Consider the following 16,929-nt stretch of genomic DNA (forward strand, 5'->3'; position numbering starts at 1 on the left):
TAATATTTCTCCAGTTCTGTTTTAACACTCACACCATCTTGGGAGCAGGAAGCTTAAGCCATTTCCTGCAAGGCATTGCTCTGCCCTTCAAATATTTTCAGCCTCGGTGCAAGCTGTTTTAAAACTGGGCCTGGCAGCTGGAAGTGCAAAATCAGAGGAGGGGCTTGTCCAGGGAAAATTCAGTTTGTGAAACCTATCCAGGCCCCGCTGCCACAGAGCAGCAAAACAAATATTGCTGCAGACAATGAAAGGGAGCAATTAATTTTGCATGTCTAAAAAATGAGAAGGAGAAGCAGAAACTCAAAACAATGTTCTCTGTGTCCCTCCCAAGGGACACAACACTGTTACCCAGCAGAAAGCCACAACCATGTCCCCCTTGTCTCTGCAGCCATGTTTTGAAGCTTTCCCAGCTTTGCTCTTTCATTGCAGCCCAAGTCACGGCTTTGGTTTGCTTGCTCTTCAAACGACTGTCCTTTATACAATCTGCCCCACACATGGGCTGAAATAACCCCAAAGAGACCCTTTCCACTCGTCCAAGTGGCGGAGAAGCCAAATGCTCTTTCCCTGAAGCTCCACAGAGCAATTTTGGGCAGTGCCAGGGCAGAGCTGGAAACCCCACAGACCCTGGTCAGAGGAGCTCAGCCCCATCCTCACGTCACCCTCAGCCAAGGGGGGAGACAGATGGATGGCAGCCCACCCCCTGCTGCTGTCCCTGGCTGCTCCAGCCCACGCTGGTTATCTCCTCTCAGCTCTTCCCCAGGTGACACACACACTTGTGACCTTATTACAGGGAAACAAAGCCATGCCCCAGGGCCCACGCAAAGGGCTCTGCTTCCCCCAGCTCCCACCCACAGAGCTGCTCCTTCCCAAGACTTTTCTGCCCAGGAACCGAAGACACAAAGCCGAGAGGAAACCCCAGAGCTCCTCCAGGGCCCTGCAGGAACCCTTCACCTCCCAACCTCGGGGCGTGCACTCCTGGGCTGTAAATAAACTTTTATTTACTACACAAAGTAGGGCAAGGAGGACCGTTTCCCTGAGGGATGGTGGGAGGAACATCAGTGTTATGGTAGGATCTCAGATTTTATCTGACTCCACAAAGCAATTCCTGGAGACCTCAGTAGGAGCCATGCAGGGCATGACAACATCTCTCCAGTGGTCGCATCCCACCCAAATCCTGATTGTCCCATCGTTTCCAGGTCTAACAGGAATCTCTCTCAGGGGCAGGGCTTTGCCCAGTCACCCTATGCCCAGGACTGCCAGGTTTGGAGAGAACTGGGCTGGAGCAAATTCACCTCCTGCATCCCACACAGCAACACGCAACCAAGGTCCAGCCTCTGCAGATGCACCAGGATGGATTTACTGCTGCCCACCAGGACCACTCATGCCACTGCATTATCAAGGTCTCTGCCACGTCTCAGAGCACTCAACTACCTAAAGCCAGGGCATCATCCTCAGCAGTCAACTGCATCCTCTTGTCTTCCCCGAGGCCACCAAAATGGATGGACAGGGGATCTCAGGGGTGGTGTGACCCCAGGGAGGGCCTCAGCAGCCTATGAACTCGGCCTCCCACTTCCACCCCATTTATCTGCCTGCTGGGATGCAGGAGGAAGCAAGTTCAGCCAGAGTTTGTCTAAACAATTATGTTTTATCAGAAAAGCTGCTCACATCTACTCCTTTTTCCCAGGACATATCTGGACAACTCCAAGGTAATCTCCATTCTCCATGCTATCTGCACCACATGGAAGCAGGGGAAGAGGACATGAGGCAAAGAGCATCCAAACACCCCACCAGTGCCTGCTCTACCTCCCTCAGTGCCAGCAGCCTCCAGTCAGGAGGCAACATCCATCCCATATCTGCTCCCTGGGACACATCCAAAGTTTGCCTTCCAAATCCTTTTTTCCTCTCCAAACTATGGGTTTTTCAAATTTAGGGGAAAGCAGGGTAGAGTGGAGAAAGTTTTGATACAGAAATCATCTGATACCCTCCCTCTTCTCCTGGACAGATTATGATCTCTCTCTTTGTAGAGCCACTCCAGTGATCTGGGCAGAGCAGCTTCTCCCACCCTGCACTATCCCACTGCACCTCTGTGACCAAGTCCAGCAATTTCCTTATCACCAGCTGAACCTGGATGAAGAAAGGACCCGACACAAGGACCGAAACCCAGGCATCTTGCCACGTTCACCAGCTCCTTGTTACAAAAGGAGAAAGTGGAGTGGGTACTGGGATTCCTCCAGGACAGTGAACAAGTGGACAGCAAAGACAGGAACACAACCAGGCTCTCCTGCCATACAAATTTTTGCCAGTGTTTTTCTGGCTCTTGGTCCAATGGACTCATTTCCACTACAGATAGGGGTTGCCAGTGAATGCCCTCAGTGCATCTTGCATGTGATGGGGCATGAGCTGCACATTCGTAGCTTCAGAGACTGTAACCAGGGACTCATCCTGTACCTCCATGCACCAGAGCTGCAGAGGAGGGTTCAGATCACACCACGTTGGTGCAGCCTCCCAGATCAGAGCAAACAAAAATGAGTAAACATGAAGAAATTCCCCTCCAGAATCAAAACACACAGGGGAAGAAAACACAGGCAGGGGCTCCAGTCCAACTGGGTAGGGCAATTCCTGTGATGTCCCTCCAGATCTACCTATCCCACATGCAATACAACCCAGGTGCATTCATGCTGGAGTTGAAAGCAATGCCCTACAATTTAAGACTCGTGAGCTACCACACAGCTGTAACTGCTGTAAATGAGAAAGCTCCTTACAAGAGCTTATGTATCATTAACTTTTATCACTGCCCTCTCCTCCAAGGAACTATATCCTTTCGGATTCCCATCTAATCTTCTTTCTCAGATCTCCCCAAACTGAGCTTTTTTTTGAAAGAAGGAAGGAATGTCTGTCCTAGTCCATGTGCAGCAAGAGAGGAGGAAAGGGGAGAAGGCAGAACTGCCATAAAAAGTTAAAGTACTCTCGATAAGCATCAAAGACAGTCTGACCCACGAACTTAAATAAACAATAAAACAACCTGACCCAAGGGGAGCAGGTTTGCTGGGAGGCTGTCAAGCACTGTTGATAACAAGGGATTAGTGGCTGGCACAGTTCTGTTCTGCTGCAAGATCCCTTTTCACCTCCATCTCTGATTCTGGGAATAATACAGGACGGTAAAGTTTTTCTCACCCAGACAGAGACATCTCCAGCAAACCAATCCCATAAGCTCTCTTTACGTTCAGCAGAGAAAAATAAACCCTTTGAGGACATAATTTCCACCAGCTTGAGGCAGACATCCAGATGATTAGCTCAAGTGCAGACATCTCAGACAAGACCGGGTGAATGCCATGGATGGATGAAGCCATGTGCATGGGATCCACTGGGAGTATTCCCTGCAAAAGTCTTGCTCGTAGATGGATGAAGATTGAATACACAGAAAGACAAAAGGACGTGCTCAGTTTCCACTAAATATTTCTGTACCCCTCAGAAACGTAAGCCAGGGACCATGCTAAAGCTGCACCATGGAAAGCCTCTGCAGAGCCAGAACTCAGAGAATACCCAGGGGGCTGGTAAGACCCCCCAACTCAGACACCGTCTCAAGGGTTGAAAAGCTAAACATAAATCCAAGGTTATGCTAATATTTGCTAGGGCACCATCAACCTTTGAAACTTCAAGGTGTTGCAAGATGCTTTGTTTCAGCCATTCTTCACTGATGTACAAATTGCCTTCGCTATGCAAAAACCAACCCACGGCTTCCACACAGAAGAAACCACAGTACAAGCCAAGCAACCCAAAATCCCCACGCTGTCACTCCTGGGCTGGCACAGCAACCTTAGATGGCTTTTCTAAAATTATTTGCTTTCCATAAATGCATAAACATCTGCAAAGTTCTGTTGTTTGCAAAATGTTTTGGACCAGGCCCTTCGGTGCAGCTTTGTCCCTCAGCATGTCCGGTGCTATCTTCATGCCAAAACAAACCAGAACCACTCAAGAGGGTAAAAATATTGATGCGTGTGACCCCACAGGGAACTTTTTTGTGCAGAGACCCACTCAGAAGAGCAATGAAAAAAGTAACCCAAATGTAACCAACCCAAAGGCTCTCTCCCCACATCCCTCCTTTAAAACCTGTAACAGATGTAAGAAAAATTGGGCCCAAAGAAGTCTGAGCACAGGCTGCAATCCAAGACCAGCTGCTTTTTCCATTTATAGCCACGTTCACTTCAGCTTCATCACGGCATCTTGGACAATGCAAAAGTGTCTCTGTGTCTGTTTGTTTGCTGGAGGAGTCAAGAACACAACTGGCTTGCTGTCAACTTGTCTTTTTTGCTCACGACAACGTTTGATCTTCTCAAAACAAAGTTATCTCTCTCTAATCTCAATTCAGTTCCTCGAGTCCTCTGACACAGTTTATGGAGTTGGCACTGCACCCAGCCTATGGTGTCCCTTCAACTGATGGCCAACAGAAACATCTCAGACAGGGACAGAGGTCTAGAAATAGCTTAAAAGAAAATGATTTCTTAATTACAGAAGGTTCATCACCATTGCCATCGCTTCCCTCCCCCAGCAGACAGCAGAGCAGTCACAAAATGAGCGGCCAGGCCTTACTGAGGGAGATCAAAGCAAACTCTTTGTTTTATCTTGGTCAAGATAACGGATTTTATTTGCCTTATCAGCCTCTAGGATGATTAACCTAAATGTGAGAAATCTTGGAGATGCCAAAGGAGCTGGTGGGTGGGGAGCATGTTCCCCAGCACGACTGCCATGGGCTCCAGACATGCAAATACCACAAGATAAACAGAGAAACTCTTGGGTCTGGTTCCTGCACACCACCCTCAGCCAGGGCTGTATCTCCTGCCTTTCAGCACCACTTAGATGAACACAAACCCCACAGCAGGTGGGAACACTCACCCCTGTTTCTCAGCCAGCAAAGGCACCTCTGCCCAGGGGCTGCCCTGGTTTGCAGGCACAGAAGGTGCAGAGCCAGAGGGTCCTGAGGCTGCACAGGGCTCACACCCCAAGCACAGACCCCACGAGCCTGCAGCCAGCCAGCACTCCAGATGCAATGCACTTGGTCACCTTCTGCCTGGAACAGGAGGCTTTGACCTCCACAGAGACATGTTCACCCACAGATGCTTCCTGCCAGGTTCGGGAGGCGATGACGTGGATTCCCCAACCTCACCCACAGACCCAACCCACCTATGGAAGAGGCCAGGTCACCAAGCCCACGGCCAGGATGACTCTGCAGCTCAGCAAAGAATCACAGACTGGTTTGGAAGGGACCTTATGTACCATCCAGTCTCACCCCCTGCCATGGGCAGGGACACCTTCCACTATCCCAGGTTGCTGCAAACTCCATCCAACCTGGCCTTGGACACTTCTAGGGATGGGGCAGCCACAGTTGTTCTGGGTAGCCTGTTCCCGTGCCTCATCACCGGCACAGTGGAGAATTTCTTCTCAATATTCCATCTAACCCTGCCCTCTGGCAGTGGGAATCCATTCCCCCCTCTCCTGTTACTCCAGGCCCTTGTCCACAGTCCCTCTCCAGCTCTCTTGGAACCCTTTTAGGCACTGGAAGGGGCTCTCAGGTCTCCACTGAACCTTCTCTTCTCCAGGCTGAATGCCCCCAGCTCTCCTAGCCTGTCCCAGAACAGAGGGGCTCCAGCCCTTGGAGCATCTTTGTGGCTTCCTCTGGACCTGCTCCAGCAGATCCACATCCTTCTTATGTTGGGATCCCCAGAGTTGGATGCAGCATCCACAGTTTCACCCTCTCCTGGTCTTAAATGACGCATGGCAGGGAAGGGAAGTGGGAACCGTAATGTTTCCTATGGGAAACTATTCCTTTGCATAATGAAGCTGAACTGGGGAGATCACTGCTTTTCCTTTGGGCCCTCAGGGACTTCCAAAAAGGCAAAGCAATTCTCCTGGCTGGCTGTACTGGAGCCTGGAGGCAGGCAGGCTCACTGCCCAGGGTGGAGCATCCATGTGGGACCATGACAGTATCCACATAAACTGTGCCCACACAAAGCAGGGGACACGTGAATGCCAATGTGACCAGAGATGAACATAATGAGCTTGGGAACAACATTCCTGGGAGGCAAGGATGTGCAGCACAAGCACCAACACAACTACATCACCTGGCCTCCTTCCTGGCATCAGAATACACCCCAAAAATGAGGGTGCTCTCTGCACAGCCAGGGACAGAGCACATGGTGGGAGGGGGGAGCAGGCAGAGCCAGGCCCCCCCTCTCCCCGTGCAGGCAGGAGGCCACGCACGTGGCGTCCTGGATCAGGCAGAGCCTCCCTGATGGGACATGATCATCTCCCCCACACGTGCTCCCGCTCCTTCCTTCCAAGTCACTGGCGCTGCAGGTCTAGATTTTTCCAGATTATCTCATTTTTGGCACCTGAGTTCAAAAACTGGGACTCTGCCTTTCCCACTCAGCCCCTCCATTTGGTATCTCGGGCTGCATGCACTTTCCCATTAAAAATAATAACAAGAACAAAAAAAGACTACCAGTAATCTAGCCCAAATCTGTCAGCTGGTTTTAAGGAAACATTTCCCTACAGCTTTAATCTCTTTGTACAGCTAAAGAGCAGTGCAGCTCTGGGAGCTGGAAATGGTGACTCACTACATCTCCACTCAGCTCTTCATCCCGGGAAGCTTCTCACTGTGTTAACAGTTGTCCAAATCCCTCTAACCCAGCTCCAGCCCAGCAGACCCACACTTGGAGTCACTCTTGGAGGACAGCACAGAAGAAAAGTCACCCTAGGGCTTGCTGGGTGTCCATGGTAGGATGGAGGCTTGAGGTTGGGGGGCCTCTGGGCTGCATCCCCCACCACAGCTTCCTAGCACAGAGCAACGGGCCCCTGATTTACACTAGGATCTCAGTAGGTATCAAAGTTTCCCTGGTGGTTTTTTTTATTTAAGTACTTTTTTATTGCTTTAATTTTAGCTCAACTCTAAGGGAGTTCTTTCCATAAGGGTTCAAGCTGGAAAAAAGAGTAAAACAGCTGAATTACTTCACTATCCTGATATCACCCTGCTTGTTCTGCAGCAAAAATAAGAAGGGGGGCCCTGCTGCCTTTTAAGAGGCACCTGGTACCTTGTGTAGCTGTCCCAAAGTGCAGCATCAGGCAGTGACGGGACAAAGATTCCAACCAAGTTGAAAGCTCAGAGATGGTTCAGACTGTTCTGCACATCCCACAGCTACTGCAGAGGAGGTCACGTCCCTGCTTTAGGTGAATGTTCCTGTTATTCATTGTTTCTGCCTTGATCTATCTAAACAAGCTCCAGAGCATCCAGAAAGGACCACTGGGCAGGAGCAGGCAGCAGTGCTGTAGAGTAGAGCCTGCCTTGCTGGCTGCGTGCTGGCCTCAAGGCCTGGGCACCCACAGCAGCTTGTGTGGAGATAAATAGGATCACCAGATCAAACCAGCTTTCACTTCTCATCTAGGATTTCTTCCAATCCATCACCCGAGAGCCCAGAACCGAGCCTTCATCTCAAATACAAACAGGTTCAGACGTAGGAGGAGCTGAGACAGACTGTTAAACCAAAATGGAAAACATTAACCTCTCTGGGACCAACGATGCCTTCCCCCCTCTCCAAGCCTGACCAGCATTGTGTTGCAAGGCATGAGGAACAACAGAAGACCAGGACGTTCAGCCACACAACGTCAGCATCACTGACAGGAGGCACCAGTGGAAGGGGATGCTGAGGCAGGAGGATGTGGGAGGATTAGCCATGATAGACTCAACGTGGCTCTTCCTGAGGGTTTGCCTGTCCCTCAGCCAGCTCACGAGGATCCCTCAAGATCTCTCCTTTACGAAGGGCTGGCGGATGTCTCCGGATGAAGCACTGCTGCTCCCACAATGATTCCCTGTTCCTCTCCTTACAGGGAGGCACCAGCTCCTGCCACACTGGCACAGGCACCACACACCCTGCTCAGACCTGCCCTGCCAGCACAGGAGAGGAACATCCTCGTCTGCCAGCTCCATCCTGGGCCAGTGCCCCGGGACTGGGAGTGAACTACTGCCCACGGCAGGAGCTCGGCAGAGGTCACCACCACCCACGGGCAGTCATATTTGGATATTAAGATTTGGTAAGTCCTACATAGCAAAGGCAGCCTCCCACAGTGCCTGAGGCTGCGGGTTCAGAGACAGCCCTTCCCCTCACCTTGTTATGTCTGTTTTCAGTTGCTTGTGCCTCTTTCTGCCCTCTGCATGTTCTGCCCTTGCCTATACCCACTGCACAGCCCAGCTCAGATTTCTCTGGACAACTCCAGCTATAGCAATCCACATCTCCTGGTCATCCCATCACCTTTCCTTGTCCCAGCTGGGAGCACCAGCCAATTCAGAGACACGAACTCCAGCTTTGCCCAGGATGCCAGTGCAGTGGGACATCACACTGTGATGGGCACCAGGTCCCACCTCCCTGTCACCAATGGCCCAACTCAACGTTACAGCAGCAGAAGCGAAGCCAGTGCGCTCCTGGGAGTGCAGGAGAGCACAGTGACTCAGAGAGGGAGAACAGGGACAGGGAAAAATATTTTTTGCCCCATCTAGACTTCTCCTGCCCTCCTCCCACCTTGGGAACCACAGCTCCAGAGCAGGCTCAGCCCACACCAGCAGCCACACCGCCTTAATGAAGTTCAGGGCTATAATTACTCCTTTCCTTTGTGGTTTGTTCTGAACTGCCAAGCTCTCTGTGACTGCTCTTCTCCTCCAACCGGCCTCTTCCTGCACAACATGCTCTCCTGCATACCTTCAGCAATGGGACAAGGGGTTAAGGGCAAGGCAGCTGAGCCTGACAGCTGGGGAAGGCAAGTCCCAGCACAGCACTGAGGGCAGCTGGAGGCAGCTGCCTGCACCCCCTGCTCAGCTGTTTACATTGGACAGCAACTGAGCAACAGGACTGAGGGGCATCCACTGCCACGGGAGCACCTCTTGGGTGACCCAAACACCGAGAGAAGGACTTGCCATGTGTTGTCTCTGCTGCAGACATCAGAGAGCCAGCATTTTCACTCTGGGGGTTGTGGTGGGGCCAGAGCTGCAGTGGAGCTGGTGAGCATTGGCAACATGCCTGCACTCATCCATGGGACGTCCTGAGGGTCCCTGTGCAGCCTCCCCAAATCTCTCTGTGTGCTTACACCAGCGACAAGGAGAGATGCCATCCACCCACCCAGCATCACCTCAGGGTGGGTTTTGTGGACCACAATGGGAGGAGCACCCCACAATGGGGTCCTGTGTGAAAGCAAACCCAGGCAACCTCAAGTGATGGCAATGGAGGAGGTGGAAATAAGGAAGGGGACAATTGCTCTGGCAGTGACTCCGGTCTGTGGATTCATGCTGACACAGAGGGAAAAGGAGACAGAGCCCTCACAATCCCTACAACTTTGTCTCCTGGCTCTTCATGGCAGCGGAGTTGGAACTAGATGATCTTTAAGGTCCCTGCCAAGCCAAACCATTCTGTGATTCTGTGACTTTTGGAGACATTTGGACTGAAAGCCCCTTTTGTACCAGGACCAAGGCTGGCTCATGCTGCAAAGCAGACTCCAGACAGCTGGGCTCATGGGTAACACTCATCCCAGCAGCTGTTCTCCCTCTCCCCCTGCCCAGGGCAGCTGGAGGATTCAGCAGCTTTAGATGGTCTTCTGCTCTTAAAGTGCCCAGTCATCCTCAGTTCAAAGCCTGGGAAGCTCAGAGCAGCCCAGACCCAGTAGGACAAGGCTGAGCACCCACCCATGGGGGAAGATGGGCCTCCTGGGCACCACACACATGGCAGTTGGGGACAAAAAAGGGAGGCTCAGCCAAACCCTATCCTTGGGCTGGGGCTCAGAGCCCAGCCATGCCCAGCTGGAGATGGACTAACCTGTAACCTGCTGGAGGTGTTGACGCACTCTTTAAAACCCAGCTCAGAAAAGCCACGCCTAAGCCACACGCAGTGAGAGAAACCCACTTGAGTCCTGTGAGTTTGATATCAGCTCCACTGCTGACTGCTGATTTGATTTCAGACCCTGCCCACACCGAAACTTGCCCTCTCCACAGCCCCTGTACTGCCCTCTGACTGCAGGGCTGCACCCAGGGAGAGGGGATGGAGCAGGACAGAGGACCAACCCATGGTGGGGTGAGACAAGGGCACACGGCCCAGCTCTGGGGCCAGGCACAGACCTCCCAGGTCCTGGGAGGGACCACATCATCCACAGCCCCTGGGGAAACACACAGGGTGGGGAGGGGAGGTGGTGCCTTGCATCCCTCACAGGAGAGAGCTCGTGGGTGATGGGGAATGGAAAACTAATTAACAGGTCAGAAGAGGAAAAAAAAAAATCTCCTAAACATTCGGGAGAATAAATGACGGCTGGCGGGGGAGGGAAGATGGCTTTAATACGGGATTAATTGAAAACAAGATAGAGCTAATATAAGCCAGGGCTCCAGTTTAATAGTGGCTCTGGTCCATGATGTTATTAGACTTCGGCTCCAAGGTCAATAAAACCCTGACTCCTGCTAATGAAGAGGCGGTTTCTGCCCCACAACCATAAGCAACAACACTAAACAACGAGCCATCCCAACAACGCTTCCACAGCCCCTGCCCCTCCTGCACCCCAGAGCCTTTCCAGGATGCTGGGTGGGTGGGTGGGTCTGCACACAGGGCCTGAGCCTGCAGAACTGTCTTTTTCTGCAAGCACCCGGGCTTTTAGCATTTTCTCTTTTCTTTCCTTATAGGTTTGATGGCATTACTTATTCAAACTGACAGCTCTTTCAGCCAGGATAAACCCCAGGATAACAGCTATGCATGTAGACACATCTCAGCACAGACCCAAGAGCAGCCTCGAAAGGTGTCACCAGCAGAGCTGACAGAGCAGCACACAGCGCTTGGCAGCTCTGCATGGGGACCTGTGGCAGGTACCAGCCAGGGTCTCACCCCAGCAGCTGCCCAGAGCTCTACTCACCTTCTTCTCTCTTTGGTGGGCTCTCCATCGGCACCGGCTGCAGCTTTGGCTCTGCCTGGGGAGGCTGGGCGGGCAGGGGAGGCTCTGAGCTCTCCACCTGCCGTGCTGGTGGGGCTGAGACCTCAGCAGCCTTTGCTACCTGGATTTCCACGCGCTTGGTGGCCGTGTCAGGCGCGGGAGCGCTGGCTGTCTCAGCTCTTCGCTGCGGCATCTCCGGGATCTTTGATGCCGGCGCCTCCACCCTCCGGAGACCCGGCTCCTGGGGCTTGCCGAGGGTGATCTCAGTCCTCCTTGGGGTGGGCTCGGGGGGTTTGTGACCCAGCACATCTGCTCGTTTGAGGCCAAACCTTGACAACCCTGAGGTGGAGTTCTCCACCTGCTTGGATGAGATGTCAATGGAGATTTCTGTTCTTCTGGACACTGGCTCGGGCAGTTTGGGTCCAGAGAGCTCCACTCTCCTCAGAGGGGGCTTGGGTGATCTTTGGACTGTGGGTTCTGCATGTCGGGCGGATGGCTCCGAATTCCTGGCGCCAAGTTCCTGAAACTTCTGTGTGGAGCTGGACACGGTGGACCTGAGGAGGGTGTTCGGGGCCCGTCTTTGTGGGGTGGAGGAATTCGAAGACTGATCTACCTCCTCGACCTCAAAAGATCTTTTCAGAGCTGAAAAACATGAAAAGGAGTTCAGAATTTAGTTACCATCCACCTGAGCACCTCCAGAGACACTTACAGACACCGTGCAAGTCTCATAACTCCACTTCTGCTCCTTCATCCGAGGGTTCACAACCCATTTAAGCAGGTGGGTACTGAGGGCCACGCTCTTCAGACAAGTTATAAACCCATAACAACATTGGAACCAGGGCCAGGAAATTCAACCCCAAAGCAGAAACTCTGCCCTCCATCCCACCCACGCCCCACAAATGCTCAGAGGGGAGCAGAGGGTCCCATTACAGTATGGCAGAGTGGAGCAGAGCACTGGATTTGGGGGCAGCCAGAAATCCAACTCCCAGTGCCTCCCTTTCCCTCTCACATCCAAAGGATGCACAGGTAAACACAGGCTTCCCACTGCCAGCAAAATCCAAGTTGGGACCAGTAAAACAATCCCAGAAGAGCACCAAATCCATATAAATGCAGCAAGAAAACTGAAGGTGGCAGCCACAGAAGCTCATATCCTTAAAAACAAACCTAGAGGCTTCGTGAGCCAAAGACTGAAGTGCTTTGGATGTGAGACCCCAATACAAGGGGCCAACTGGGCCCATCAGACCCCTGGGCTCTGCGCAGGCCCCAGCCAGATGGAAATAAAAGGCTGAACTCCACAAGAAGGGAGGGAATGCAGAGAACCACTGCTGGACCTCCATCCGAACACCACAGGCTGCAAATACCCCCTGTGCCCCACAGCATCCAGTCAGGCACAGGGTCAGGGCAGGATGAGGCACAGCCCTGGGGTCCCAAAGGAGTCTCCACAAGGTGAGGCTGAGCCAGCGTGCTGATGGCCTTGGCATGATGACAGCCAGGCTGCTAATGAGCAGCACGAGCATCGTTAATGAGTCCACCCATGCTCTACCTCAAAAGGATAGCAACAGTGAGATTTAGCCTCTAAAAACCTGGCCTTGAGATCCCACAGGACGCCACAATCCAGGGGAGAGACTGAAGCACAGCCTTCCCTCATCCCAGGATGTCCACCCACCCCTGGGGTGGAGCTGGAGCAGAGCCACCACGCAGGAAGCATCTCTGCTCTGACCCCCAGGGCAAGGCCTGGGGACGTGGGGACCCTCCGTGCCTCGGACACATCCGTTCTCTGGAGAGGAGCCATCTGTCCCGGCTGGGACCAGCCGGTGGGATGAGGGGGGCCATCCACGTGGCAGCCACCCCGGCTCTGCTGTGCCACGGGCTGTGAACACAGCTGCTGACACCAGGCAGATGCAGCCACCCCTGTCCTGCCAGCAGGGGCTGGGGACAGCCATGGTCACGTCCCGTGGCAGCAGCACAGGGAGTCCCAAAGGAGATTGTGAGGAAAATGGGAAAACGGAGCTGGAGCTTGTGTGTCAGACAAGCCACACGATGGGGGGGCTCACAGGGGTTAAAGTGCGAGGATACAGCTTTGGGCTGCTTTCCCTTTCTTATGGGAAACCAAAAACTGCTCAATATGAATGTCAGGCTGCAAAATCAGCCTGGATGGGCACTGCAGAGCCTGGGACTGAGAGCCTTGGACAAAGAGCCTCCTCAAGATGCTGTGTATCAGTGACCCAGCAAAAGCCTCTCTGTGCTCAGGGACAGACATGGGCAGGCACACACACACACCCCCACACCCACACACACCCCCACACACCCATGTCCCCCTGCTGTGGTTCAGACCCTGGCAAGGGAACTGCTGGGAAGTGATGGGTGTCTGGAATGTGCTCCCAAGGAGGGGGTCCCAGCTGGTATGGGCAGGGAGGGATGCTCAGAGCGATTCAATCTCAGTGTTAACCTGATGGGAACAGCATCACTGCTGCTTTATGGCTACAGAGAGAGGAAAGCACAAAGCACGGCATACATCTTCCACCTTCTAAAGCCCAGGAAGGGTCCATGAAGGGCACCATAAAATGGTCTATCCTGCATCTCAGAAATATTTAGACATGGGTGGAAGGAGGGAGGGAGGCAGTAAAGAAAACTAAAGATGCTTTTTCTCCAATTTATCTGCTCTGTTGTTTGACTTCCACGGAGCTCTCCCAGCCGTGTCATCACCCGCTTGCAGAGGTGAGATGCTCTCTGCAGCAGTTCCTGCCCTGCTGTCAGTGCTTGGCACAGCTTGTGCTTTGCAGGTCTGTGCCCAAGTCTCAGTTCTCAGCACACCCAGAATAATTAATCCAAAAATAGTCCCACATTTGAGAGCTTTTTCAATGTGTTTAAACTCTCAGGTCTCCAACAGTGGGCTGGAGCTCAGAGTCTCCAGCACAGGCTCTGCTACAGTTTTTCTTCTCCATCACACACTTAATCCAGAAACTAACATTTTAGCTATTTTTTTCCCAAAAATCCCAAGTTTAAAACAATGCACCGACCAAGCCCAGTTTGCATTTTGCAGGAAAACAAAGAGAGCGGAAGGGACGACCCGACGGGGAGCCTTTCCCGGCCTTGAGCAAAGCTGGGTGGGCAAGAGCAGCAGAGGACACGGCCCAGCCAGGCACTGCCAGCTCCCTGATGGATGGGATCACAGTTCTGTCCATGTCAGGCTCTTAAAACCTGCTCACCACTCCTCCAGCCAGCCAACTCGGTCTCCATCTACTCCTACAGCCCAATAACCTCCTGACAGATGTGTCTTGAGCAACAGTTTGAGAGTAAATGCTCTCAAGGAACTCGACAGCAAAAGAAACACTGGCAAGCACTTTTCCTTAATGGACATTACCTTGGAGATTTCTCAGTACCAAGTGGTTCAGAGACTTCTTTTTGACCCACTAATGATCTCTGGATACAAACAGCCCTGCTGACCTCCAAGGTTCATTGCATGAACCACGTCCATCATCTCCACTCCTCTGAGCTCCACTGCCACTTCCTAAAGAAATGGCAGGTCGCTCAATGGCAATACTGACTCATATGGCCTTTTCTTTTGACTTCAAACCCCTCAAACTTCCCCAAGCCCATGGTAAACCTGCCCAATGTCACAGCGTGGTCTTTCTGGAGCACAGCCAGCCCTTTCCCTTATCGAAGGGCTGGACTGAATAAAACACCCAAAAATGGCTTTTTTCCAGGTCCTTCTGGGTCCTGCTGCAGAAAAGAGAAAAAGGTCAAAGCCCAGACACAAAGGGGTTCAAAAAGCCTAAGGGAGAACTGCAAAACCATGATTACAGCTGCAGGAGACCTGAGCCATCCAGATAACACTTCCCATGTCAGCGCCGCACTCCCAATGGGCAATAAGTGGGTACTGAAGGGCTGGGCAAGGAACTGCCACCCCAAAGAAGGGTTAGAAATGGCTCAGGAGTTTCTGACAGCATAATCACAAGGACCCCCAGGTCCCAGTGGCACTTCCTCTCCAGCAGTGCCACTGACTTGCCTGGGGACAACCTGAGAGCTTTCCCACCCATGGCTCTCTGCAGGGTGTGGTGTCCATCTCATGCCTCTGGTTACACAAGGATTTCAGTGCCCAGCTTGTCCTGCTGGCACATTTGGCCATTGCCCTGAATTCAGTGTGGTCTGGAGAAGGTCAAACATCCCAGGCACGAGAAAGGAGAAAGACTGAGAGCAACAGGGTTTGTGTTTCCACCTCTGAGACAGAGACCCACTGCCATAACCATGATCCTTAGGAATGTCACCTTCAGCAACAGTGGGAGGGACCAAGCATGGCTGTAGTTCCTCTGCTCTGCACCACCTCTCTCCTCCTTGCAAGAGAAGAGGGATGGACCTCAGGAAGCAAAACAACTCTCAAAAAGAGAGAAAAAAAAATGTATAAATAGCCCGTCCTGCCCAGAGCCAGGAAAGGAAAGTAAACAGCCTTTGCTCCAGATGACCCTCCTCCCGGACTTCCTGCAGGGAAGTGTCCATATTCCTCACAACAGGAGCCGAAGACAAGGCAGTGCTGAGGGTCCCTCACCCCGTTCCCACCCGTGTGGTGATGCAGTCCCACACCAGCAGTCATGGCTGATGCTCCAGGTCCCCATGGGTCCCTATATCCCTGACAGCCCAGGCCAAGCTGTCCCTGCCCCGAGCAGGGTCCGGGCTGGCCATGCTGCAGGATTATCCCCACTATCATATTTTCCAGGGGATTTTCGGTGTTAGCAGGGCTTCCCCAGCCCCACCAGCAGCAGGGAAAGCAGTGAGGTGACGAGCATCACCCTTCCTTCTCTTCCTCTGGAAGTGCAGGTCCATGGGGCCCAAGCACAGACGGCACAACCATTGGCACACGCTTCCTTTTAACCGACTCCAAACCAACTCCGGTATCTCTGGCTCATTGTTGAAGGTGGTGGTTCCCCTCACACAGCAGGGAAAACCCAAAATCCCCTAAAATGAGATTTCCAAGAGCTTCCTGTCAGATGCAACCTCTGCCACTGCCAGCCTCCACCCACCACCGTCATGTCTGGGCTGGGTTCTGCTCACTGTGGTGTCCCTTTGGGGACCAGACCTTGCAAACCTCTCAAGGTCCTGGAGTTGTGCTCGGCATTGTGCAACCATGGCTCTGCTCTGTAGGGCCAATTCTAAAAATACCACTGTTAATCGTGCTGGATGAGGGAGCCACTGGCTCTGCTGGCTGTACACAACGGCACCTGCTCCTGAAATCCCCCAGTCTTGACCCAAACATGGTCCCTGCCAGACAGGCACTTTGGGGCAAGAAATGTGTGCCTTCATCCCTGGCTCAAACACTCCCCCAGCAAGCACAGGGCCTGAGAATGAGCAAAATATTTATTTCTCTTTCTACTTCATGCAGCAGTGCTGGGGATGGCTGCACAGCGTGGTCACTGTGTCCTCCCGGCCACCCCATGGCCAGGCACCAGCAGGTCACACGCCATCAGTTAAAAACGCTCTCTAGGGACCTTGTAAATTGGGAAGAGAGGGCAGAGGTCTGGTTCAAATCCCAGCAGCTCATACAACAGTCAAGATCCTTCCAGAGAAGTCATAAGCGAGTGGTATGGCTGGGGACTCCCATCTACACACTGCTCTCCCAGAAGATGAGTCCCTCCTTGGGGGTCCTGGCCAAGCCAAGGGTTCCCATGAAGGGCTCTGGCTTCCACCCAAGGGCTCCACATCTCCTAGTGGGAAACACTGGAGTACACAGCATGCTGCCACTATGGTTCATCCCGTTCTGCAGCCTGGCTCTGGGCACCATAGGGGAGTCAATGAGGAAACATCTGGAACATCTGCTCCTTCTTTCTTTCCTTTTTTAAACAGAATATCCCAGTAACAGTGCAGGGGATGCTTTATACAAGGAAACCTCTATGCAGAGAGCTCAGGAGGAGACCAAAATAAACAACAAGAGATGCTGACTCCTCCGGGACCTGCTTCCCAACTGGAGCCTCCGGCTCTGTCGCA

The 16,929-nt window shown here is 52.7% G+C and overlaps 1 protein-coding gene across 4 annotated transcripts in view; it reads right to left on the minus strand.

Annotated features, from left to right (window-relative positions):
• The window catches only part of SEPTIN9 (septin 9), a 135,782-nt gene that overhangs the window by 45,398 nt on the left and 73,455 nt on the right, over nucleotides 1–16,929 (minus strand). For all 4 annotated transcript variants that reach the window (XM_027715682.2, XM_027715685.2, XM_027715681.2 and 1 more), the window contains one exon: nucleotides 10,933–11,592. In XM_027715682.2, the coding sequence (XP_027571483.1) occupies nucleotides 10,933–11,592 (660 nt within the window). The remainder of the gene's footprint in view (nucleotides 1–10,932; nucleotides 11,593–16,929) is intronic.

The sequence above is a fragment of the Pipra filicauda genome, unplaced genomic scaffold, assembly GCF_003945595.2.
Source record: "Pipra filicauda isolate LSUMZ 115617 unplaced genomic scaffold, ASM394559v2 scaffold80_size11013439_pilon, whole genome shotgun sequence".
Lineage (NCBI taxonomy): Eukaryota > Metazoa > Chordata > Aves > Passeriformes > Pipridae > Pipra > Pipra filicauda.